The sequence below is a fragment of the Vipera ursinii genome, assembly GCF_947247035.1.
Source record: "Vipera ursinii genome assembly, chromosome: 8".
NCBI lineage: Eukaryota > Metazoa > Chordata > Lepidosauria > Squamata > Viperidae > Vipera > Vipera ursinii.
The window spans coordinates 3,657,042-3,682,380 of NC_139519.1; the positions used below are offsets into that span (position 1 = coordinate 3,657,042).

Genomic DNA, 25,339 nt, shown 5'->3' on the forward strand with positions numbered 1-25,339 from the left:
ATGCCAGCGCTCGCATGCCCGCAGCCTCCTGTGTGCCCCCCATGGGGCTGGGCCGAGGTGGCGGGGCGGCCCCTCGCTGGCTCCAGGGCTGCTCCGTGGATCTAAGGCTGAGCGTGTTGTGGCTTTGATGGCCACTGCCAGGTTGTAGATCAGCGCCATGCTGACCTAGCCTCGCAGCCACAAGGCTTCCTTTCACTGGGACTGCCCCTGCCCAGTGGGGGATAACTACGGCTGGTGGCAGTGTGGCTGCCAGCAGCACTGGCAACCTCTCCCCTCCCGTCATCCCTTCCTGAATGCGGAGGAAGGAAAGGGATGGGAATGAGAAGCAGGGAAGGAAGGAAGGAAGGAAGGAAGGAAGGAAGGAAGGAAGGAAGGAAGGAAGGAAGGAAGGAAGGAAGGAAGGAGATTATAATGAGATTATAATGAGGGTGTCATGCCCCCGTCAGAGCCTGAATCTGCTGAGGAAGATGAGCTGGAACTGGAGCCAATGGAAATCGAGGGGATGGCGTCGTTGGCTTCGGAGGAATATGGGGAGGAACAGGCCGAGGCAGGCCAGGGCCTTTCAGGATTGGGACGGTTTGAAGGCAGGGAGGAACAGGGGCAGGATGAACATGAAAGACAGAGCTCAGGCGATGAGCAAGGGCCACCCCCTCCTGATCCTCGAGCACGGAGAGTGGCAGAGTGGCGAGAAGGAGGGAACAACACGGGCAGGCCTCACTACTTGGGAGGAGAGCGCCCTGCCCCTCTCCACAAGGCTCATTGGGGATTGAGAGTTAAGGAGACGCTGTGGGGAGGGGCATTTGTCAGGAAGAAATGTTGAATTATTAAAGGTTTGTGTGCTGTTGCCGATGTTGGAAACAACTCTCTGATCTCCTGTTTTGTGTTGTGATTTCTACTGAAACTCTGACCATTGGACCGACTGACAAACTTGATTTGTTGCTCCAAACCTCAGATTGAATTTTGGCTTCTCTTCTGAAACTACTTGCAGCCAGAGGCTGCTGAAGGTGTGTGTGTGTGTGTGTGTGTGTGTGTGTGTGTGTGTGTGTGTGTGTACTTGCTCTGGGACTTGCCAGAAACATGGAACCGTTTGGGGAACAATTGGAGCAATAAAGGGGCAGTTTGAACTGTCAGCTGACTGGGTTGCCTCTGTGCCATGACCTGGGTCATCACAGAGGGTCTGAGGGAAGTCCTGCCTTAGCACTTGGCCACCAGCAGCCCTGCTGCCCTTTCGCCATCCCCTTGTCCTCTCCTCCTGGCCTATCCTATTGCGAAGGATGCTTTGGTTACAAAGCTGGGTCTCCTCGCATAGAGAGGGAGTGGGCCTCCCTCTGACCCACACACTTTGCCCACTTGCACCCACCATGAGCAACCAGGCCAAGGAGAGTGAGCAGAGCAGCAGCAGCAGCCTTCAGGAGGTGGTAAGCGTAGCTGGGCACCCCCTCAAAAAAGTGGGGCTGGACTGGGTTGAGCTGCAGGGTCCTGGTGCTCCTCCGGGAGCTTGAGGGCCAGGCTGGGCGCTTGCCCTCCACAGCCCAGGGCTCCGGGCAGCCCGTGCCACCGTCCAAGAGTCCCCCGCGTGGCCCAAGAGGAACAGCGAGGCTCCTCCGGTTGACCATGGCCTGGTGCCCACCCCAGTCCCAGCCCCTCCACCAGAGACCTCTGGATCCCCCTCACAGGCGCCCCCCCGACCTGAGCAATGTTGAGCTGGCCATTGACTTTGCTTGTCAAAAGGTTGCAAAAGGGGATGGCATGACCCTGGGACACTGTGGCCGTCATAAGTATGAATCAGTTGCCAAGCATCTGAATGTAAATCACGTGACCCTGGGGATGCTGCAATGGTCATAAGTGTGAAAAATGGTCAGAAGTCACATTTTTCAGTACCATTGTAACGGCACTAAGCGAACTGTTGTAAGTTGAGGACTACCTGTAGTTTATCACTTTTTTCCTTTTTTTTTGGTCATCAAGTTTTTGACACCTTGCTAGGTGACTAGTGGTACTTGAATATTGCCATATCCTAAAAGTGGTACAATCGGTGAAAAGGTTGAAAAGCCCTGGTCTAGTCGAGCCCTCTGCCCAAGGCAGGGAGAGCTTATGCTATCCTGGTCAAATGTTTGTCCAATGTTTTCTAACCCTAACCCTCTGTTAATGCAGCCTAGGACTGCTTTGGCTTTTTTGGTAGCTGCAACACACTGCTAGCTCATACTTAAGCACTTAGATCTCCCTCACAGTTATCACTATGAATAATAGTAATTTCTCTTACTTTTTTTATTAACTACTAATTTATAATGGTAAATTATTACTATTAATAATAGTATTACTATTATTACTCACTTAGGCAGGAATAATCAAATGCATAGGTACAAAATAATTGGAGCGAGGATGAGCAGCCACCTGAGCTCCGGCTGGTGTACTTGAATGCCAGGTCCGTAGCCAATAAGGCTCCTCTCATCCGGGATCTGGTTGGGGGTGAGCATGCGGACCTGGCTTGCATTACGGAGACCTGGTTGGGCCCAGAGGGTGGTGTTCCTCTGGTTGATCTTTGCCCACCAGGTTTCCGGGTGCTTCACCGGCCTCGGGCTCAGGGTAGGGGCGGGGGAGTGGTGGTAGTTATGAGGGAGACCCTTTGTCCGCAGGAGGCCACCGTTGTCCAAATAGCCGGGGTACCATCTATTCTGTATCTATGCATTTGGTTTTTCCTGCCTACATGCAGGAACTTTTCTCAGCACTGAACTGCATCTTGTTGGATGTCCCAAAGGTCCTTTTTTCAGGAGGCAACTGGACTTTCATTTTTTCTTTGAAGACATTTCTCTTCTCATCCAAGAATCTTCTTCAGCTCTGACTGGATGTTGGGGAACGGAAGGATTTATTCTCCTTGCAGACAGCTGGTCATTTGCATCCTTTTAGAGAGTCGTTGAAGCCACTTGGAGATCTACCTGTGACCTCAGGGTCAGCTGAGCAGTGCAATTGGGTATGGAGCCTTCTTGGCTGCAGGATGTCTTCTGTACTGTGTCCCTTCACTGCTGAAGACAGGCGCAGGCTGTTGGGGATGTGTCTAAATGGCCTCAAGGACTCTCAAAAAGAATGCAAATGACCAGCTGTCTGCAAGGAATATAAATCTTTCCATTCCCCACCATCCAGTCAGAGCTGAAGAAGATTCTTGGATGAGAAACAAAACGTCTTCAAAGAAAAAAGAAAGTAAGTCCAGTTGCCTCCTGAAAAAGCAGCTTTGGGACAACCATGACCTGGATGACTGACAATCTCCATAGACATCTTGTTGGATAATTGTTGGATTCAACTCTTCTACCTTGGCACACGCACAATAGTTCCACAACTTAGCTGTGATCAAATCTTGAAAGAATCCTGAACTTTCTTTTCCTGTCTGCTTAAATGGATGCAATCTGATTAAAGAACTGTAAATTCACATCAAATTGAACTTTGCCTCACCTTTTATTAAAAATTACAGATGGGATGTACGAGGAACAATTAAAGGCTGCCATTTTCTCCAGAGTTGTACATTTATTCATTTTCCATGTGGCCTGACAGCAAGAGGGAAGCCTTGGGATTGCTTTACGGCAGGATGGCCCATCACGGAGAAGAGACAACATATTATCATCCCAATTACAGCATGCCAACTGCAGAGAAGGCAGAATTACTGCCCAAAGGTGTTCTTATCACCCCAAGACTGTTATTGTGATCTGAGTGTGGTCTGGGCTTGTCTGTGGTCTGGGTTTCAAATGATCCCATCACAGTGAAGAAGTAATTAAAGTTAATTTGGTTGCTGCTGTCAACCTGAGTCATGCATTAATACTCAAGTTAACATACTGCTGTTGTGAAAGTGAAGATAATCTCAAGAATTTTGTCTGAAGGAAAAATGTTCCACTAATTATCAGTCTTTGCAAAATATCAAAAATTACTATGGAAAGTTTTCTACTCTGGAGAAGAGCAGCTGGGAATCAAATGACTGCATTTTCCAGAGAGGGCGATAATATATTAGGCGGAGAACAGAACAGAATAACAGAGTTGGAAGGGACCTTGGAGATCTTCTAGTCCAACCCCCTGCTTATGCAAGAGACCCCATACCAGGGGTGTCAAACTCACTATGTCACGTGACGCGTCGCGACGTGTCGCGACTTTTTCTGCATTGCCGGAGCTGGGGTGGGCATGGTTTCGGCATGACACATCCAGCCCACGGGCCAGCAGTTTGACAACCCTGCCCTATACCATTTCTGACAAGTGGCTGTCCAGTCTCTTCTTAAAATCTTCCAGGGATAAAGCATTTACAACTTCTGGAAGCAAGTCGTTCCACTGGTTAACTATTCTCACTGTCAGAAAGTTTCTCCTTAGTTCCAGGTTGCTTCTCTCCTTGATTAGTTTCCACCCGTTGCTTCTTGTCCTGCCTTCAGGCGCTTTGGAGAATAGGTTGACCTCCTCTTCTTTGTGGCAGCCCCTCAACTATTGGAACACTGCTATGCATGTCACCCCTATTTCTTCTTTTCAATAGACTAGGCCATGGACAGGCAACTTTGGCTCTTTTATGACGCGTGGACTTCAACTCCCAGAATTCCTGACCCAAAGAGCCAAGGTTGCCTAACCCTGCACTAGGCCTATCCAATTCCTGCAATTGTTGTTCATCAGTTTTAGTCTCCAGGCCCCTAATTATCTTTGTTGCTTTGCTACACTCTTTCCAGAATCTCAACCTCTTTTTTTTAATGGGATGACCACAACTGGATGCAGTATTCCAGGTGTGGTCTTACTAAGGCTTATAAAATGATATTAACACATCACATGATCTTGATTCTATCCCTTTGTTAATGCAGTCTAGGATTTCATTGGCTTTTTTGACAGCTGCAGCACACTGTGAGCTCACATTTAGATGGTTGTCCACTAGGACTCCAAGATCCCTCTCATAGTTTCGCTGTTCCACCAGGTTTTACCTAATCTGTACCTGTACTGTGTTTGATTAAACTGTGTTAAATGGGAGTGCAGGATGGAGGTGAGAATCAGAAGATATTTGAAGGGAGCCAAAAACATCCCAACAGATATGAAAAGGGGATGGGGCTTGAATTACACAATTCTGGTCATCCTCTGGATATGTTTACGATACATTGCCCTATGTGTATGTTTTATTTTTGTCCCACACCAGATGACTTTCACACTTTATTTACATCACGCCCTTTATTATTTTTATAAATATGATTAACATATCAACATAACTTCCTCCTCTTATTTTCTATGCAACAACAACCCTGTGAGATGACTTTGGCTGAGAGAGAGTCAGTGCCCCAAAGACTCCCAGCTGGCTTTTATACCTAAGGCAGGATTAGAACTCGCAGTCTCCTGCTTCCAGCCTGGTGCCTTCACTACTAGACCATAAAGGCAAGTATTGAAAACCAGCTACTCAGATTAATCTAGCAAACAGGATTTAAAAATTTTGGAAGAGGATTTAAAAGCAGCAAGCAGAGAAATGAGGTGGATGGGTTATGCACCATTGCTTAATGTGCTTCCATTTCAAAATAGATTTTTGATTTTTTTTTTAGAAAAGTCAGAACTGCAGATCAATCATCTGCATGTGTGGGCAATGTGTAGTTTGCCCATGGTGGATCTAATCAAGGTTTGTCTTAATAGCAGCATTTTGAATTGCAAGAAGATATGAGTTTTCACACTGCAGATGTGTGATTCCACAGAACCACCAATCAAACTTAGATACTCTAAGGTCTGCCCAGGGTTTTCTGAGTAGGAATGTGGAAGAAATACAAAAAATAAATGAACAGAGTTGTGTTTCAACAGCTTCAAATGTTATGGAACAGAATCCAGTAGAGTTTACTTCTGAATAAAAACAGTACAGAATAATTTGGTCTCAAACTTCCATTCAAAAACAGTTAGACATCCAGTAAAATTGTGGCTTCCAAAACACTGTTATTAACATTTAATGTAGAACTTTATTGCATTGTCCTTTGCAATAGCTAAGATGCTCTGATAACATTTCCGGACAACCAGTTTTGTTTAGCAAAGATTCCTGGCAACCTTAATAAAAAGTTTTAATACTTGCACATTCAGAGGTTTTATTACTTCCTGTTGTTCCCCACTGGGAAGAATTAATGCTGGATATCCTGCCATTTATTTTCTTAGTGTCAATTTTGTTAATTACTTATGCCTTTCATGTACATGGGTCTGTATGTTTATGTGTTCATTTAATATCAGAATACCATATTTGCCCGAAAGTAAGACCTACCCCGAAAATAAGCCCTAGCTTGATTTTTTTGGGGGGAAAGGCCTAATATAAGACCTACTCCCAAAATAAGCCCTAGTTTGGGGGCAAGACACACACCTAAAAATCAAGTTAGGGCAGGGGTGGGGTGGGGGCGTTGGAGCTTACCATTGCAACCAGGTCTCCGTGGATCGACACTTGCCTTGCTGGAAGGAGCAGCTTCATTCTGCAGCTGAGAATGGAGCCCCGGCCTGCATTTCACAGTTAGAGGCCTTTTCAGAAGGCCTGTAGCTGAGAACCAATTGAATCCATAGCTCAGTTTGAATCCATACCTCAGTTCTTGGCTGCAAAGGCCTTCCGGAAAGGCCTCTGGCTGCAAAATGCAGGCCAGAGCTCCATTCTAAGCTGCAGAATGAAGCTGCTACTTCAGCCGCAAAAGAAGGGCTGTCGGTGCCGCCACTGTGAGGTGAATGGAAAAGACACACACATACACACCGAAAATAAAACCCGGTGCCTCTTTTGGAGGCAAACAAAATACTTACTTTCAGGGAAAAGGGTAGCACTACAGGTAGTCCTTGACTTATGACCACAATTGAGCCCAACATTTCCGTTGTTAAGTGAGTTTTGCCTCATTTTACAATGTTTCTTGCCAAAGTTGTTTAGGGAATCACTACAGTTTTTAAGTTAGCAACACTGTTGTTAAGTGAATCAGGCTTCCCCATTGACTTTGCCTGTCAGAAGATCCCAAAAGGTGATCACATGACCCTGGGACAGTGCAGCTGTCATAAGTACATGCCAGTTGCCAAGTGTCCAAATATTGATGTCCCACATAACCACAGGGATGCTGCAAAAGTTGTAAGTATGAAAAACAGTAATAAGTCACTTTTTTAGTGCTGTTGTAACTTTGAATGGTCACTAAACGAATGGCCATAAGTCAAGGACTACCTGAATTGTGTACCAAGAGGGAAATAGACTGATTTAGAATAATGACAAATATCAGGGAAGGTCAACTGCAAAATAATGAAGGAAGATGCTCTTATCAAATGAGCAAAAGTAATAATGACCACTTTATTGAACGTATTCTTACCTTGAACATTTTCATGATAAATTTGCTCACTGGCCTAAAACAGAACCAAAGAGAATTATTAGGATGTAATATATGGACAAAGTATAGCTTAAATTACCTGTGGCAAGTATATGGTGCCACGCTGTGAAGCAGACAAGTTGGGGACGGGATGAGCGGTTGCTATCCAGCCACAGAGCAAAGCAAAAGTCCAGTTGGACATTGTGACCCATCCCATTTTGGAGCCCCAGCCCATGTTTATGTGCATCCTATGTGGAAAGCATATCAAAAACTGGCTGGGGTTTGATGGGATGGTAGCAACCGCCATCTTGCTGCCTTTCACACCTACTTAGAGCCTTGGTGGAGCAGTGGGCTAATGCCTCCTTAAGTAACACCAGCTGCCTGCAATTATTGCAGGTTCGCATCCCACCAGGCTCAAGGTTGACTCAGCCTTCCATCCTTCCGAGGTAGGTAAAATGAGGACCCAGATTGTTGGGGGCAATTAAGCTGACTTTGTAATAATGCCGCTTGGGGGTTGTGTGGAAGCCCTAATAAGCAGGCATATACATAGAATGAAGGCTAGTGCTAAGCTTGTAAGCCGCCCTGAGTCTTCGGAGAAGGGCGGGATATAAATGGAATTAAAATAAAATAAATAAATAAAAATACTTCCCATAGATGCTCCGGCCCAAACCGCCCTATGCCTGTGGCACCTATCATAAAACAAAAATGTAGCTTTTTTGCTCTTATTTACCCTTTTAAATCCATCGTGCATGTAGGTGTCTCCTCCTGGCAAGACCTTCTGAAGTTCATCTAAGCCTCGACGGATTTTTTCTCTGGAACAGCAGAAGACACCAGCTTTGGTTAGAGAGAAAGTATTTGCTACAGGCAAGGTAGGCATGCCAAAGAAGTCACAGCTCTGAACTCTCCCACCGTCTACGTGAAATAAAGCATTTTGCAATGCTGTGGTGAGAGAGAAACGTTGAGGAAAACTATTATTATCTCCAGGCAAGACATTGTACAGAGACAGCCAGAACGGCGAGGTGGCTGATAACTATTTCCCATGCTTTCTAGGCATGGGAAAAGTTCTCTTTCTTAGGACTCCCATCTTTTTTTTTCTTTATGCACAGTGCCTGGCACAGTGCCTGGCAACCAGTCTAAGGGTAGGAAAAGGGGGAGACAGCTGGATTGTTTCCCCTGAACTTCACCATTCACCAATATCTGCAGAAACACGTCTGATTTGGGGCCATCGATTGCAGTTCCCAACAAGTAAAGAGGCGTCCGATTTGCCAACGTGTGCCTTTCTCCCTCCTTCCCTCTTCTTCTCTTACTTTACTAATGAGACTGCACTAAAGGGTGGAAACCTGACTTGTGGGGAACAAGGTATGCTGTAAGAGAGAAAAATGCAAGGTATTATATTTAGGGAGGAAAAATGTAGAATCTCTCCTCTTTCTCTTCTCTTCTCTTCTCTTCTCTTCTCTTCTCTTCTCTTCTCTTCTCTTCTCCCTCTCTGCCCTTAAGGTGCCTCTGAACAGGCATAAAGGAGGATGTATGGTTTGGAAGCACCAAATCAAGGGAGAACTTGGCTGTGGTCATTGATAGCAGCATGAGGCAACTGCTAGACAGTCTAACACAGTTCTTTTGGACACAATGACAAGAGGAAGGCTTGTGAAAGCACAAGAATTTGTTCATGTAGAAAATGAGCAAGGTTTGGACCCCTTCCTACAAGGATGCCCTTCAAAATAGATATCTTCTATCTCCAAAATAGATTTCTGCTGGCAAACCTTGACCCTTAATGCCATGTAGGGAAAATGCTTGGAAATCTCCAACTCTCAGTTTGGCCAGTATTGTAGAATCCCAGAACTGGGCCATTGAAAGCCAGACCTAAAGCCTACATAAAAGCTTCCAGATCTGGGTTGCAAAAATCCAGATGACTGCTAGAGAGCAGAAAAGGAATTCAAAAGGGTTTTTGCCTGCCATGGAGTGGGTGCCTGTAGTATTGCAACCCAGATCTGAAAGCCCAGCCTTAATAAGCTCCCTGTTTGCAGCTCTCCCAATCTGATATGAAAGAATTACATGTAGTCATTGATTTATAACCACAATTAGGACCAGGATCTCCACTGCTAAGCAAGGCGGTTGTTAAGGGAGTTGCACCTGATTTTAACTTTTGTCACACATTAAGTGAATCCAGCTTTTCCCATTGACTTTGCTTCTTGGAAACCGGCTGGGTAAGTCAAAAATGACAATCCGATGATTCCGGAATGCTGTAAGCATCATAAATACCTACCAGTGACCTAGCACCTGAATTTTGACATGCTGCGATGGTCCTAAGTATGATGACCAGTCATAAGTCAGTTTTTCCAGCGCTACAGTATTGTCATTTTGAATAGTCACTAAAAGAATGGTTTTAAGTCAAGGACTATCTGAGGAATCCTTGGTGCTCTCTGAACTTGGCTGTTTTCTTATTAGTGTTACTGATGATGTTACCTAGTTAGGTAATGAAACATCTGCAAGAAAACAACCAAGCTCAGAGAGCACCAAGGCTGCCTCCTCCTCCTCCTCCTCCTCCTCCTCCTCCTCCTCCTCCTCTTCCTCCTCCTCCTCAATCCCCTGCATACCCCACTCCCTTCTAGTACTGATGATGTTACCTAGTTTGGGTAATGAAACGTCTGCAACAGGACAACCAAGTTCAGAGAGTACTGAGGACCCTAATTTCAACCCTGAGCTACAAATATTCTCTATCACCTGCATTGGCTTAATTTACACAGCCCAACATTCCCAAGGCACTAAGGAGCAAAAGCTCTCCAAACAGAGAAGAAAGTGTTAAAACCTGCAATGATGCAAGAGAAAACCTTGTTCTGCAGAAATTCAACAGATTTCACAGTCCCAGCATACTACTGAACCTACATAATGAAATACGTTGAGTGCACTTTATCAGGATTAATTTCAAGCCACACCGAGGCCTGACACAAGATATATCAGTAACTCTTTCTTGTGGAGTTGGCGTGACACAGCAGGCTAAACTAAAAGGGATAATTTATGCCTTATTTGTTTGGGCAGGCACCTTCTGGGAAGACTGCAAGTGTGTTTTACTGCCCCAGGTTTAACGTATGAATTCAGTCTGCGTTCCTTCAAGAGACAGAGAGGACAGTTGCTGCTTGGGTCAAAAAAAAAGTCAGTATGGCAGTTCTGATCAGGCAATCTTTTCCAAGATGGGGAGCAGAGCTCAGATCTCTGCTCCTCCTGGATTCCTACGTAGCTTCTACAACAGGCTAGTAGTTGTCGCTGTTCTTAAAAACAGCAAAGTATTGTTTTGGCTGAATATAAACACGGTCCCTAATAAATCAAAATTTCTCTCTGGGTAAAACAGGACAGTTGTACAACTTTTCAAGAAAGCAGCAGTCTTTGCCCCATAACCTGTTTTCAACATGAGGCTGAAAATGTCCGATCCCTCCTCAAGGCCCTTCAAATCTGTCCTAGGGATCATCTGGGGGGATTGAAAGGGTGGTCCTTAAGAGACGAGGTGCCCAAGTATACCCAGGCTATAACATCAACATTTCTGTGCAGAGTAACAGCTAGGATGGTGGGTCCTAGGACAGGTAAGACCCCCCCCCCCTTCTTACCTGTCTTCTGTCAGGTCCATCAGGGTTGAACCTTGAGTGGAGAAGACAATAAATGACATTCTCAACTGGGGGCTGCAGAAAGAAAGACAGCAAAATGAGGTCCTTCCTTCCTTCCTTCCTTCCTTCCTTCCTTCCTTCCTTCCTTCCTTCCTTCTTCCCTCCCTCCCTCCCTCCCTTCCTTCCTTGCCTCTCTCAGCAAACCATGGCAATATTCCTCTATCCAGCTGAAAGTGTGAACTGCCTCCACTGGGTATTCACAAAAGGTGAGGAAAAAAGTCAAGGTGGCAGCTGTGACTGTGCAAATGAAGCCTCATCTCTTTTTATGTGCTTTTCATGTGTGGCTGTCTCTGCGGATTGTATATAATTTTTGGTGCTACTTGTAGAAAGACATCCATTTCTTACATCATTCCGAAGGCACGCTTCTACAAATGTAAATTAATCTCAGGGTCATTTTTTGGATGCTCTACTCTGAGCAGAGCCAGGGATTTATTTACAGCACTTAATAAGGGCTTTTATTCCATTTCAATGAAAAGAGGAAAAAAATCAAGATTTACAAAAGTAGTTTGCAACCTTGAACAAAATCTGAATAATTCTCAACCCCTCACCAAATCCCAACTTTCCTATCGTAGATCCTTTTGAAGAACTTGTGACAACTCAGTTAAAGTATATGAGATTGCTTACTAAGACTAGAACCCGACCTTAAGACTCAGAACTGTGGCAATTTTCTTCCTCTAAAAAAACTAGACCTCCTTGAAAACAATAAATCAGCTTCTGATCAGTTCCAGGAGTTTGTGCTCATGAAAACACGCAGGGAAACAAACTGTTTGGAATTCTTTGAAACTTGTGTTCCCTTTCTTCCATTAAGAGGAAATCCAGTTCAAGGCAACAACAAAAATAGCAAAACAAAGGTGGTGTTTTTCTCAATTATTTTAAAATTGCTGAGTAAGTTTCTTTCAGCTACAGTGTCGCTGAGAATCAAAGGAACAACAAGGTTTTAAGAGAGTAAACTTGAGTCAAGACAAGGAAAATAATAGAATAGAATAGAATGGAATGGAATGGAATGGAATGGAATGGAATGGAATGGAATGGAATGGAATAGAATAGAATAGAATAGAATAGAATAGAATAGAATAGAATAGAATAGAATAGAATAGAATAGAATAGAATAGAATAGAATAGAATAGAATAGAATAGAATAGAATAGAATAGAATAGAATAGGAGAGGAGAGGAGAGGAGAGGAGAGGAGAGGAGAGGAGAGGAGAGGAGAGGAGAGGAGAGGAGAGAAGAGAAGAGAAGAGAAGAGAAGAGAAGAGAAGAGAAGAGAAGAGAAGAGAAGAGAAGAGAAGAGAAGAGAAGAGAAGAGAAGAGAAGAGAAGATTCTTTATTGGCTAGGTGTGATTGGACACACAAGGAATTTGTCTCTGATGCAGAAGCTCTCAACGTATATGCAAAACAACAGAGTAATTGTAATCATAATATGATACCAATAAAAGGGAGTAGAAGATGAGAATGATAATAGCAGTAATACTACAGCCATACAAGATGGGTAAATATACTTAGACATAAAACAATACCGTGAGTATTAGATGTTCAGCAGAATGATGGCGTGAGGGGGGAAAAACTGTCTCTGTCCCTAGTTGCTTTGGCATGCAATATCCTATAGTGCCATCGAAAGGGGAGGAGTTAAAATAGTTTATGTCCAGGAGGGGAGGGGTCTGTAGATATTTTCTGAGCCCTCTTTCTGACCCGATCGAAGGCAGGCTGGTTGCAGTTGTTTTTTCTGCAACCCTAACTATCCACTGAAGTCTGTCCCTGTCCTGTTTGGTTGCTGTACCAAACCAGACAATTATATAGAGGTGCAAATGACAGATTCAATAATCCATCTGTAGAACTGTATCAGGAGCGCCTGAAGCAGTCTGAATTTTCTGAGTTGATGCAGGAAGAACATTCTTTGTTGTGCCTTTTTAATGATGGTTCTAATGTTAGGTGTCCATTTCAAATCCTAAGAGATTACGGTACAGGACCCAGAAACCTGAAGGATTCTACTTCTGACACTGCTCGATTTTCTTCTAGTTTATATCATGATTAGACATGAAGGCTACAATCAACAAACTTGAGTATGTTTCCTCTGGTGAATCCTATGGCTAGAGCAGGGCCCACTGAAAACTCTGGCCTTTACTTTGGAGTAAACATGCAGAGATTGAAGGCAGATGGTTCAGCCCACGGCAACCCATATCTTATGTTGTCAGCTGGCCATAATTTCTTACCTTATAAATTTGTAAGCCAGATGTTCCACAAAGTAATAGATTTCACTCCAGTGGTGTAGGACACTTCCTGATCTGGAAAAGAGATCATGCCAGAGAATATTGACTTCATTATAGAAATATTTGTGTTGCTGCTTTTTGAAAGATGCTTTTATGGAGACATTTGCTTTGGGAATGGACCCTGCTGATTGATATAATAATCTGTAATTTTTGAAACCATGAGATCGGCTCGTGAGTGGTGTAATAGTGCTCTTTTGGGGAAAAAGCTAGAAAAAAACCAGTAATTTTTTGTTGTCTTTTTAAAAGTCCACGCAAGTCTCTCGATGTGCATTGCTTACCTACCCCTTCCTCATGTGAAAACTGCAAAGATTTGGTCATTGTTGCAGTACAGGCAATTACAAGGCAAAATATATCTTGACATGGCCAGTGACTAAATTAGAACCATCAAGGACCTGCGTGAGTGTTGAAGGAAGAGGACCGCAAAGGATGGAAAGGAAGTGGGACACCTTCATCCTTAGGGTAGGGGAAATCCAAAAAGGCCAGAGGGTGGTGAGGGCAGTCAAGCCCCACCCGTTTTGAAGGCATGTTGGTACAAAGGCATAGGTACAAAGGGGCAATATTGTGTTTATTTGTTTTTGTTTTTTGGCATTCTCCCTGGACAGGTAGTCCTCAGCTTATGACCACAACTGGGATCAGAATTTCTGTTGCTAGACAGTTAAGTGAGTGATGCCCAATTTTACAACCTTTTTTGCATTGGTTGTTAAGTGAATCACAATTTTTCATTGACCTCGGCTTTCCCCAAAGACGTCGATTGTCGGAAGCCAGCTTGGAAGGTTACAAAAGCTGATCACATGACTCGGGGATGCTGCAATTGTCAGAAATGCATGGTTGGTTGCTAAGCACTGAAAGTTGGATCACATGACTTGGGGATGCTGCACAGAGACCATTTTTTCCAGTGCCGTAATTTTGAACAGTCATTAAACGAATGGTTGTAAGTCAAGGACTACTTGTATACATAAGGTATTATACATTGTTGTTGTTGTTGTTAGCTGCAAAGACATGTCTGACCCATTACGACCCCATGGACCACATTCCTCCAGGCCTTCCTGTCCTCTACCATCTTCTGGAGTCCATTTAAGCTCACACCTCCTGCTTCAGTGACTCCATCCAGCCACCTCATTCTCTGTTGTCCCTTTCTTCTCTTGCCTTCAACCTTTCCCAGCATGAGGCTCTTCTCCAGTGAGTCCTTCCTTCTCATTAGGTGGCCAAAGTGTTTGAGTTTCAATATTATACATTAGCATTCACAAAATCATTGAATTGGGAGACACCTTAAGGCAGGGGTGTCAAACTGCCGACTCACCGGGCCGGATGCGTCACGTGGAAGCCACGCCCACCCCATTGCCGGCAATGGCAAAACTGTCCCAATACGTTGCACGATGTCACGTGACATCGCAAGTTTGACGTGTCTGCCTTAAGGTCATCTAGTTCAACACCTTGTGGAATGCAAGATCTTCAAGACATCTTTCAACGAATCACGCTCTAGTTTGGCAAGGGGTTCATAGCAAACCACATCAGTGCACCGCTACCTGGAAGCCCCCCTCATTTTAGAGCATGGAAGCAGCTCCAACTTTCCCAAAGTTCAGGCGTGGACTGCAGCATGCAGCATCTCCAGATTGCAGCCAAAGCAAAGGAACTGAGTCCTTCGGGAGATAGGGCGGCATATAAGTCCCAATAATAACTAACTAACTAACTAACTAACTAACTAACTAACTAAATAAATAAATAAATAAATAAATAAATAAACTGCACATGCTCACACTGGTGCTGATCTCTTGGGGCAAGCCCTAGGCAGAACCGCAACTAAAACAAACCAGATCAGGGACTGAAGGGGATATACCGTACTGAAAGAGCTGGGTTGCTCTACTCCCTACAGCCAGTGGATGGGCAGAGGAACAGTGGCTCGGTGGATGCAATGCTCCCACTTCAGCTCCTGATCCGGCATTGATGAAGGAGATATAGAGAGAAGAGTTCTAGCTTAAAACATAGAATAAAAGATATATAGAGAACACAGAATAACAGAATTGGAAGGGACCTTGGAGATCTTCTAGTCCAGGGATGGGCAACCTTGGCTCTTTTATGACTTGTGGATTTCAACTCCCAGAATTCCTGAGCCAGCATGGCTGGCTCAGGAATTCTGGGAGTTGAAATCCACAAGTCATAAAAGAGCCAAGGTTGCCTACCCCTGGTTCTAGTTCAACTCCCTGCTCAAGCAGGAGACTCTGTACCAATGGTGATGATCCTTATAGAGACTGAGTGCCAAAATGCGACCCAAAACCCACTTATGTATCATCAGATGCCAAGTGGGCATGGCCCATTGGGTGGGCGTGGCCCATTGGGTGGGCGTGGCCCATTGGGTGGGCGTGGCCCATTGGGTGGGTGTGGCCGCTGTGGTAAAAACTTCAATCAATTATTCCAACTTTGCCAGATCTTTTTTTTCCCCTGCGAGAAGTTGAAATTGATTGATTAAACCTTTTTTTTTTGCACACAACGGCGGAGTCCTAAAGCGAAAAGGTTTTATAAAGCCCAGCTGAAGGCCTAGGACTGGGGTGATGGTGCGCCTGCCCACAGAGAGGGCTCTTCATGCCACCTGTGGCATGCATCCCATAGGTTCGCCACCATGGACTTAGGGTTAGGGTTAGGTCACCATGAACTCACATAGCAAAATGGACATGCCAACCACTCAATACGTGGGTATGGTTAGGAGGACACTTACTTTCCTAGGGTGCCCTATCTATGTTTCTTGGTAAAATACATGGGAAAATCCCATTGGAGGAAAAATCCACTTAGGGTTAGAGTTAGGTCACCATGAACCCATACAGGAAAATGGACATCGCCAACAAACTCAGAGTGCTTGGGAATGGTTAGGAGGGCACTTACTTTTCTAGGTGGCCCTATCTATGTTTCCTGGTAAAATACATGGGAAAATCCCATTGGAGGAAAATTCCACTTAGGGTTAAGGTTAGGTCACCATGAACTCATAGAAGAAAATGGACATCGCCAGCAAACGTGGAGTGCTTGGGTATGGTTAGGAGGGCGCTTACTTTTCTAGGCTACCCTCTCTATGTTTCTTGGTAAAATACATAGGAAAATCCCATTGGAGGAAAATTCCACTTAGGGTTAGGGTTAGGTCACCATCAACTCATAGAGCAAAATGGACATCGCCAACAAACTCAGAGTGCTTGGGTATGGTTGGGAGGGCACTTACTTTTCTAGGCTGCCCTATCTATGTTTCCTGGTAAAATACATAGGAAAATCCCATTGATGGAAAATTCCACTTAGGGTTAGGGTTAGGTCACCATCAACTCAGAGAGCAAAATGGACATCGCCATTTTTTCCCCACACGGTGGTGGAGGCCTAAAGTCAAAAGGTTTTATAAAACCCAGCTGAAGGCCTAGGACTGGGGCAATGGCACTCGTGCCAACAGAGAGGGTTTTGTGTGCCACCTGTGGTGTGCGTGCCATAGGTTCACCACCACAGCCCTATACCTTTCTGGACAAATGGTTGTCCAGTCTCTTTTTGAAAGCCTCCAGTGAAGGAGCACTCACAGCTTCTGAAGGCAAGCTATTCCATGGCTTGACTGCTCTTGTCATTAGGAAATGTCTCTTTGGTTCTAGGTTGTTTCTCTCCTTGGTTAGTTTCCAACCACTATTTCTTGTCCTGTCCTCTGATGCTTTGGAAAATAGGCTGACCCCTTCGTCTTTGTGGCAGCCTCTCAAATACTGGAAGACTGCTATCATGTCTCCCCTAGTCCTTCTTTTTGTTAGACTAGACTCTTTTTGGAAAACCCCAGCTCTCTTTTTGCTGCATTCACACTGTCCATCTTTAGACACCATTGTTCATATGGCTTAGCCTCCAGCCCCCTTATCATGATGATGATGATGATGATGATGATGATGATGATGATGATAAGGATTCCTTGGGCCTCATTAAAGCAAGAGTCCTTGAGCTGCTTCTCATAGAATCCTAAGGCTGGAAGGGATCTTGGAGGTCTTCAACTGACTAGTCCACCCCCCTGCCCAAGGCAGGAGACTTTATTCCATTCCAGACAAATGGTTGTCTGGCCTTTTCTTGAAAACCCCTAGCTCTCTTTTTGCTGCATTCACACTATCCGTCTTTAGATGTTTTGAAAGGCCATCTGAAGCGGTTATTTCAAGCTGCATTTGATGCCACAGAACAAAGTCTACCAACAATAGAAGAACCCAACAAGCCTTTTCTTGTTCAAAAGCATTTCTTTAAACTTGATTATTCAGCATAAAACTCAAGGTAATTCACTATGACATGTAAAAAAAGGGTGTTTAGAAATGATAGATCGTTTCACCTTCCAATAATCCAAATAGGTCACCATTCTCAATTTAATCTAATAACAGGAGTCAATGTAGCCAGAATTTTGTTTTCTGACTCATTCATTGAATATACTTGGCATATAAAGCTCTGTTAACCCAAATTGTGTTTGAAAGATCTCTGCAGAGAAATTAAACTCTGAAGTTCATCACATGTTAAAAAAAATAGTTGTAGGATTAAACCACAGTTTGCTTCCCTGCTTTGTAGAGTTTACTCAAAGTCCAAACCAGTTTGGAAATAAATCCCCTCTTAGATTTGCAAGGCAGGTCATTCTGATGCATCCACACCCAGGAAGGGATTTGCTGAGGAAAGCAATAATTCCAGCAGAATTCACTCTTTTTTCTTTCCTGTCCACAAGCATCCAGAGAAAGGAATCAGGAGCGGCAAATTAAGAGAATTATGTAATCTGCAAAACTGATGCAAAGACATCGTGATGTGTGCAACATCATCAGGTCTAATAAAGGAGAGAAGCAACCTGGAATTAAGGAGAAACTTCCTAACAGTGAGGACAATTAACTAATGGAACAGTTTGCCTCCAGAAGTTGTGGGTGCTCCATCACTGGAGGTTTTTAAGAAGAGACTGGACAGCCACTTGTCTGAAACGGTATAGGGCAGGGGTCGGCAACCTCGGCTCTTTTATGACTCGTGGACTTCAACTCCCAGAATTCCTATGCTGGCTCAGGAATTCTGGGAGTTGAAGTCCACGAGTCATAAAAGAGCCGAGGTTGCCGACCCCTGGTATAGGGTGTCCTGCTCCAGCAGGGCACTAGACTAGAAGACCTCCAAGGTCCCTTCCAGATCTATTCTGATCGATAAGGCCTTCTACCCAACCCTGGAGCTTGAATAAATGGCTTACTGAAGACAATTTCTCCAGTGTATGTTTTGTGTCAAGAAGTTACACAATGGGATCCTCATTCTACCAAGTCATGGTTTACAATAAACCATGGCTTGCTGAGAAAGCACAATGGGCTGCATTTCCAGGATACAACATGCCCCAAACCCACTTTTTCACCTAGCGATCCCCTGTGCCTTCTTCTTGCCCCTGTGTGAAGAAGGCCCCTGCTTTCTCTTCCTGGACAGCAGAAATACATTCTCAAATTACACACACCATCTCAAATTACAAATGCCATTCTCAAATTACACACAGACACACACTCCAGCTTGAAAGGAAGGAAACTTTCAACTGTCTTTCCATGGTTGGTGTCAAGCCTTTCCTAACCACTGCTGATGCAAACGAGTCTGTGTAATCCGCTTGCCTTCCTTTCCTGTGCTCTGCCCGGGTGACGGGCACAGCCTGTGATCACCTGCCCTCATGGGTGTTTCATCCTGGGCTGATGCTCTTTCCCAAAGGGGCCTCCCCACGTAAAGTTGGGCCACGCTGCAGGCAAGTGACAGCTGCTCAGAGAGAAGCTGCGTAATGGTCTGTGGGAATGAGCTTGAGAGACGGGAGGGAGAGCTACGGCCATGCAAAAGGCATCTCAGCCCACAGAAGGAGGGAGGGCGTGGGAAGCATTTCAAAAGAGACCCTCCCTCATTTTCCAGGGGGGGGGGTAAAAGGAGAGGAGGAAAGAGCACAAGAAGTAACAGAGGGAAACTAATCAAAGAGAGAAGCAATCAAAAACTAAGAAGAAATTTCCTGACAGTGAGAACAATTAACAGTGGAACAACCTGCCTCCAGAAGTTGTGGGGGCTCCATCACTGGTAGCTTTTAAGAAAAGAATATATGGTACAGCCCTTTGTCTGAAATTGTATAGGGTCTCCTGCTTGAGGAGGGGTTGGACTAGAAAACTTCCAAGGTCCCATTCCGTTCCGTTCCGTTCTGTTCCATTCCATTCCATTCCATATTTTCTGTTCTGTTCTGTTCTGTTCTGTTCCTATTCCTATTCCTATTCCTGTCCTGCCTTGTCCTGTTCTGTTCCGTTCCATTCTATTCTATTTTATTCTGTTCTATTCCGTTCCGTTCCATTCTATTCCGTTCCATTCCGTTCCAAATACTTTCAGCCTTGCAAGATTTTACTACTGTAATGTAACAATAAAGATAGCGCTAACATTCACTGTTGCACTTCTTGTCTGGACTATCTCGAAGGGCTAACAATCTGCGAATTGCTGGATTTCCCTCCATTGTGAAGCGACGGAGGTTTTTCCCCTACTTTCTTTTAAAGCAATGGAAGAGGAAGACTGTTTCTTCCCACCCAAAGGGGCGAAATCAGTGTAAGTTCTGCCAGTTTCCCTTTTTTAGCAAAAATGGTAAAATTGTCCACAACATGGGTGTCACACTCACCGCATCACGTGACATGTCGCGACTCATCACAACTTTTTTTATATTGCAGGAGCTGGGGTGGGCGCAGCCTCCATATGATGCAACCGGCCCACAGACTGGCAGTTTGACACCCCTGGTCTACAAGGTATAACACAGGTAAGCCTCAATTCAAGGCAGGGGGCGGGGGTTATGGAAGAAGCCAATAGGTGACAAGCTTGGCTTCTCAAAGACCCACCCATTGGAAGGAATATGACTGGGGCTTGCTTTCTCATCACAGGTGGAAGAGCAGAAGAATCCACCAATCAGGGCCTGTAGGAAGCGTCATCTGGACAAAACATCTGGCTGCCATTGTGGCCGAGAGTGGATTCAAATCAGGGTCACCTATCAAGCCTCTTCATTTCCAGCCAGGTTCATCAGCTTAAGGCTCTCATATGGATGAGTGTTAATGTGCATAAGTTCAACAACAGTCAGCATCCAAAAAGATGTTGACAGACTTGAACAATGGGCCCTGTCCAACAAAATGAAATTTAATGTGGAGAAAAGCAAGGTTTTACACCTAGGCAGGAAAAACTAAAGGTACAAGTAGGTGAAATCATGCTCAAAAAGGGTAACTGTGAGAGGGACCCTGGAGTCCTAGTGGACAATTACATGAGCCAACTGTCATGATTCCGACAGACAGAGACGAATAAAGCAGAACTCAGAGGCTTGAGAATTCCTCAAAGAACATGTTTATTAGTTACAAAGTATTGGCACAGTCAAAAGTGAATCCAAGTCTGAATACACAAGTCACAATTTCCCAATACAAAGTTAAATGTACCACCTATAAAACTATGCAACCAGCTACGTTCCCCAATATGATTATTTGGCTAACGAAGCACCTGGGCAACCCCGCTCCCTCCATTCTATGGGGCAACCTAGAATGAGAAGAAAAAATGGCTGCAGCCATGCTCATTTGTAGAGTTGACATCAAGAGCATGTGGCAGAGGCCAGAAAATCCAATACAATCTTTGGTTGTATAAATAGAGGCATAGAATCAAAATCACATGCAGTATTAGTTCTACTTTATAAAACCTTAGTAAGGCCACTCCTGGAATACTGCACCCAGTTTTGGTCACCACATTACAAAAAAGATGTCGAGACCTTGGAAAAAGTACAAAGAAGAGCAACTAAGATGATTAACAATAACAATACAGTAATAGAGTTGGAAGGGAACTTTGAGGTCTTCTAGTCTAACCCCCTGCTCAGTTAGGAAAACCTATACCATTTCAGACAAATGGTTGTCCAGTCTCTTCTTAAAAACTTCCAGATTAAAGGCCCGGAGACTATAAAACATATGAAGAACAGTTGCAGGATTTGAGTTTGCCTAGTCTACAGAAAAGAAGGACTAGGGGTGACATAATAGCAGTATTCCAGTATCTGAAGGGTTGTCACAATGAAGAGGGGGTCAATTTATTTTCCAAAGCATCAGAAGACAGGAAAAGAAACAATGGATGGAAACTAATAAAAAAGAGAAGCAACCTGGCATTGAGAAACTTCCTAATATTGAGGACAATTAACCAGTGGAACAGCTTGCCTCCAGAAATCGTACGTGCTCCATCACTGAAGGTTTTTAAGAAGAGACTGGACAGTTACTTATCTGAAATGGTATAGGTTCTCCTGCATGAACGGGGGGCTGGACTAGAAGTCCTCCAAGATCCCTTCCAGCTCTATTCTCATTCTGATTCAGTCATGTGTTCATAGCTTCTACTGGCCAAGGGTTGCATTACTGTATATGATGGTCCCCCAAGTATGGTCAAAAAAGTGAAGATGGCGCACCCCCCCCCCAAATCAAGAGGCCACAACGGTACAATGGGACTTCCACCTTGTTTTTGGTGCATCTGGTATAAAAAGGTGGAGCGTCCATCACACTGTTGTGACTGCCATCTTCACTTTTTTGACCGACCCTATGGACACCCATGACCACCATCATTGGCTGAACTGTTGGCCAAAGGAAGTGAAAACAGGGTGGAGGAATGGGTACTGCCAAAATTGTGCCCACTAAGTTTCCAAATAGCAATAGCACTTAGACTTATATACTGCTTCACAGTGTTTTACAGCCCTCTCTAAGCAGTGTACAGAATCAGCATCTTGCCCCTAACAATCTGGGTCCTCATTTTACCGACCGCAGAAGGATGGAAGGTTGAGTCCATCTTGAGCCAGTGAGAATTGAACTGCTGAACTGCTGGCAGCCGGCAGGATCGAGCATTCTAACCACTGCACCACCATGGCTCATAAATGAAGCTATTCCTCTCCTTACAACAATTCCCTCTCTTCTGTAAACTCCCACTCTCGCCATTCATCAGGATTATTCTCTTTCTGCAGCAGCTCCAAGAATTCCATGGAGATCCCTTTCCTTCTTCTTCTCACCACAACTCTGTGAGGGAGGTTTTCCTGACCAGCCAAGATCGCCAGGGGAACGTCTATGGGGGGGGGGAATGGACTTGGACCTGAGTCTCACCACTCCTAGCCCAATAGCCTAACCCGGGGGTACGCAACCTTGGCTCTTTTAGGACTCGTGGACTTCAACTCCCAGAATTCCTGAGCCAGCGTGGCTCAGCTTGGAAACCCCTCCCTTTCCCCTCAGCATGGCTGGCTCAGGAATTCTGGGAGTTGAAGTCCACCAGTCCTAAAAGAGCCAAGGTTGCCTACCCCTGGCCTAACCACTAAACCAGTGTTTCTCAACCTTGGCAACTTTAAAGATATGTGGACATCAACTCCCAGAATTCCCCAGCCAGCATGCACCCATACTGTCCGTGCACCTTGTGGACACACATCTTAAAGTTGTCATGGTTGAGAAACTCTGCACTAAACCACGCTACCTCTTAATACAGATGATAGAAAAAGACGGATGGCAAATTATTTTGAGTCATATAAATATGCAAGAATGATAAGCCACATCTGCAAACGGGTGAGAATAGAGCAATTTAAACTTCTCTCAATTTCTAATTTTATACTTTTTTTCCCCAAAATATACAAGATTAGTTTTTGCAAAAAGTTTGGCCTAAATGCTTTGTGCATTAAGGTGCAGATTTCTTCAAGTAAAAAACGACCTTTTTTTGCAATTCTATATCTGTATACATTTTTTTAACCAAGAATGACAATAAATCACATTAGCTTTATGAATATGTGCGTTTTTAGTAATAAATATGACTTTGTTCCCTCCTTGGAAATAGCTGTCCTCAGACCTCAGAAACTCAGGGTAATACAATCCTCTGCTCAGATCCTGGCTTGTGAGCGAGATGTCCCCAGAGAAAGCTCAAAAGCAGCCAAGATGGCCATGGCGGTGATGCAACGGAAGACACCATTTTGACTTTTTTGACCAACCCCAGTAGCTGCCCTTCCTTTGAGATCTCTTGTACTCGACTGCCCAAAAAAGCTTCCACATTTTGTTTCCTTTGCAGAGAGGCAGCTGAGGACCAGAAGCACCAACTAGGAAAGCTTGATTGATTTTCCACGGTTTTAAGCCAGAGGCCGGAAGCCGAAGGGAAGGACACAGCCTGCCTCAGACCCAGCGACCAGAGGGGCCACGGATCAACTCAGGGGCTCAGCCTGGTCTCCCCGGACGAAGGATTTGTGTTCTGGGTGGTTTCTGAGTTACAACCCACTTCTTGAGTTGGCCACATAACTACATCTTGAAGCTTTTTTCCCCGCCTGGAACAAGGATCCAAACATCTAAAATTACAGCTCTTTTTTCCATGAGATCTTCCCACACAAAGCCTTGCATAGAAAAATGCCCCCCCAGGTTGCATACCAGCAAAGAAACCCGGGTGGGGGGGCGAGGGAGTCATTTTGAGGAAGATGTTTTCCCTTCTGAATACTGTGCACAGACTGAGCGAAAAACTCAAAAACCCAAAGATTTTTGCCAGAAAGAAATAGAGGGGGGGGGAAGATTGCCACAGCTAAAGGGATTAAACATTTAAAAATGATCTGGGAATTGAGAGTTTGTATAAGCTAATGTTGCATTTTGAAGCAAATGATTTCTCTTTTCCTTGCTTTTGATTGCTCTGTTGGCCTTTCCGTCAGCTGCCTTAATCTTTAAGTGAAGCCAATGAACTATCGGTTTTATTTATTTATTTATTTATTTAATACTATTTCTGTTTTCTTTCTTTTTTTTAATTGCAATGTTCGCAAAGCACTTCAGGGTTTATTTTTTTCTTTTTCTTTGGTCTGCAAATGATCTGTAAATACTATGAATAAATTAAAGTAAACCGCATTTCCTGTGCAAGAAAAAATGACAAGACATAACTGAATCCCAGCTCTGAGGCCCATGACATCCAGAGCTAATTTAATGACCTTTGCACTAAGATCACTCTTAGGAAAGAAACTGAGGGGTGGCTCAGTGGGTTAGGACGCTGAGCTTGTCGATCAGATGGTCGGCAGTTTGGCGGGTCGAATCCCGAGTGCCGTGTAACAGAGTGAGCGCCTGTTACTCGTCCCAGCTTCTGCCAACCTAGCAGTTCGAGAGCACGTAAAAATGCAAGTAGAAAAATAGGGACCACTACGGTGGGAAGGTAACAGCGTTCCGTACGCCTTTGGGGTCTAGTCATGCCGGCCACATGACCACAGAGACGTCCTCGGACAAGCGCTGGCTCTTCGGCTTTGAAACGGAGATGAGCACCGGTCCCTAGAGTTGGAAACGACTAGCACGCATGTGCGGGGGAACCTTTACCTTTACCTTTTATCTTTGAACAATGGCTAGTCTGCTTCCACTGTTCCACAGAATTGGGATAGTGAGTCCAAGACTTTTCCCAGCATCTGTTCCCAAAATGGGGTGCTTCTTTTGCCTGCTCAGATGAAGATTGTCAGATTCATGGCCTCAACTGGCTTTACAGGTAGTCCTTGACTTATGACTACAATTGAGCCCAAACTCTTTGTTGCTAAGTGAGACAGTTGTTAAGTGAATTTGCCCCATGTTATGACCTTTCTTGCCACAGTTGTGAATCTGGCTTTCTCCATTGACTTTGCTTGTCAGAAGGTTGGAAAAGGCAATCACATGATCTTGGGACACTGCAACCGTCACAAATTTGTTTCAGGTGCTGGGTGTCTGAATCTTGATCCCGTGACCATGTGGATGCTGCAACGGTCGTGGGTGTGAAAAACCATCATAAGTCACTTTTTCCAGTGCTTTTGTAACTCTAAACTTTGAACTAAATGAACTTTGAAGTCAAGGACCACCTGTAATAGTCTTGGTCCGCAACACAGCAGATTAAACTGTGGTCGGAAAGAAGGACAGGTGGATAATTGATGTGGCAAAACTAGGGGATAGTAGAATAGAAGAACTGGAGAAGATCAGAAAGTATCAAGATCTGAAAACTGAAGTTGAAACCGACTGTGGTGGTCCCACTGGCTATTGGCACCTAGGGTGCCATATCAAAAACTTTCAGATGGCACTTAGAAAATGTGTGCATTAACAAAATTTCTATCTGTCAGTCACAAAAAGCCACACTGCTTGGATCCACTCATATACCATGCAGACACATGAT

At 44.6% G+C, this 25,339-nt stretch overlaps 1 protein-coding gene across 1 annotated transcript in view; it reads right to left on the minus strand.

Annotated features, from left to right (window-relative positions):
* The window catches only part of ANTXR1 (ANTXR cell adhesion molecule 1), a gene marked incomplete at its 3' end in the record, with an annotated part of 168,815 nt that overhangs the window by 132,148 nt on the left and 11,328 nt on the right, over positions 1-25,339 (minus strand). Inside the window, exons 2-5 of the mRNA XM_083368341.1 lie at positions 13,160-13,231; positions 10,892-10,963; positions 8,023-8,104; positions 7,296-7,329 (exon numbers count right to left, since the gene is read on the minus strand). Of these exons, the coding sequence (XP_083224467.1) occupies positions 7,296-7,329; positions 8,023-8,104; positions 10,892-10,963; positions 13,160-13,231 (260 nt within the window). The remainder of the gene's footprint in view (positions 1-7,295; positions 7,330-8,022; positions 8,105-10,891; positions 10,964-13,159; positions 13,232-25,339) is intronic.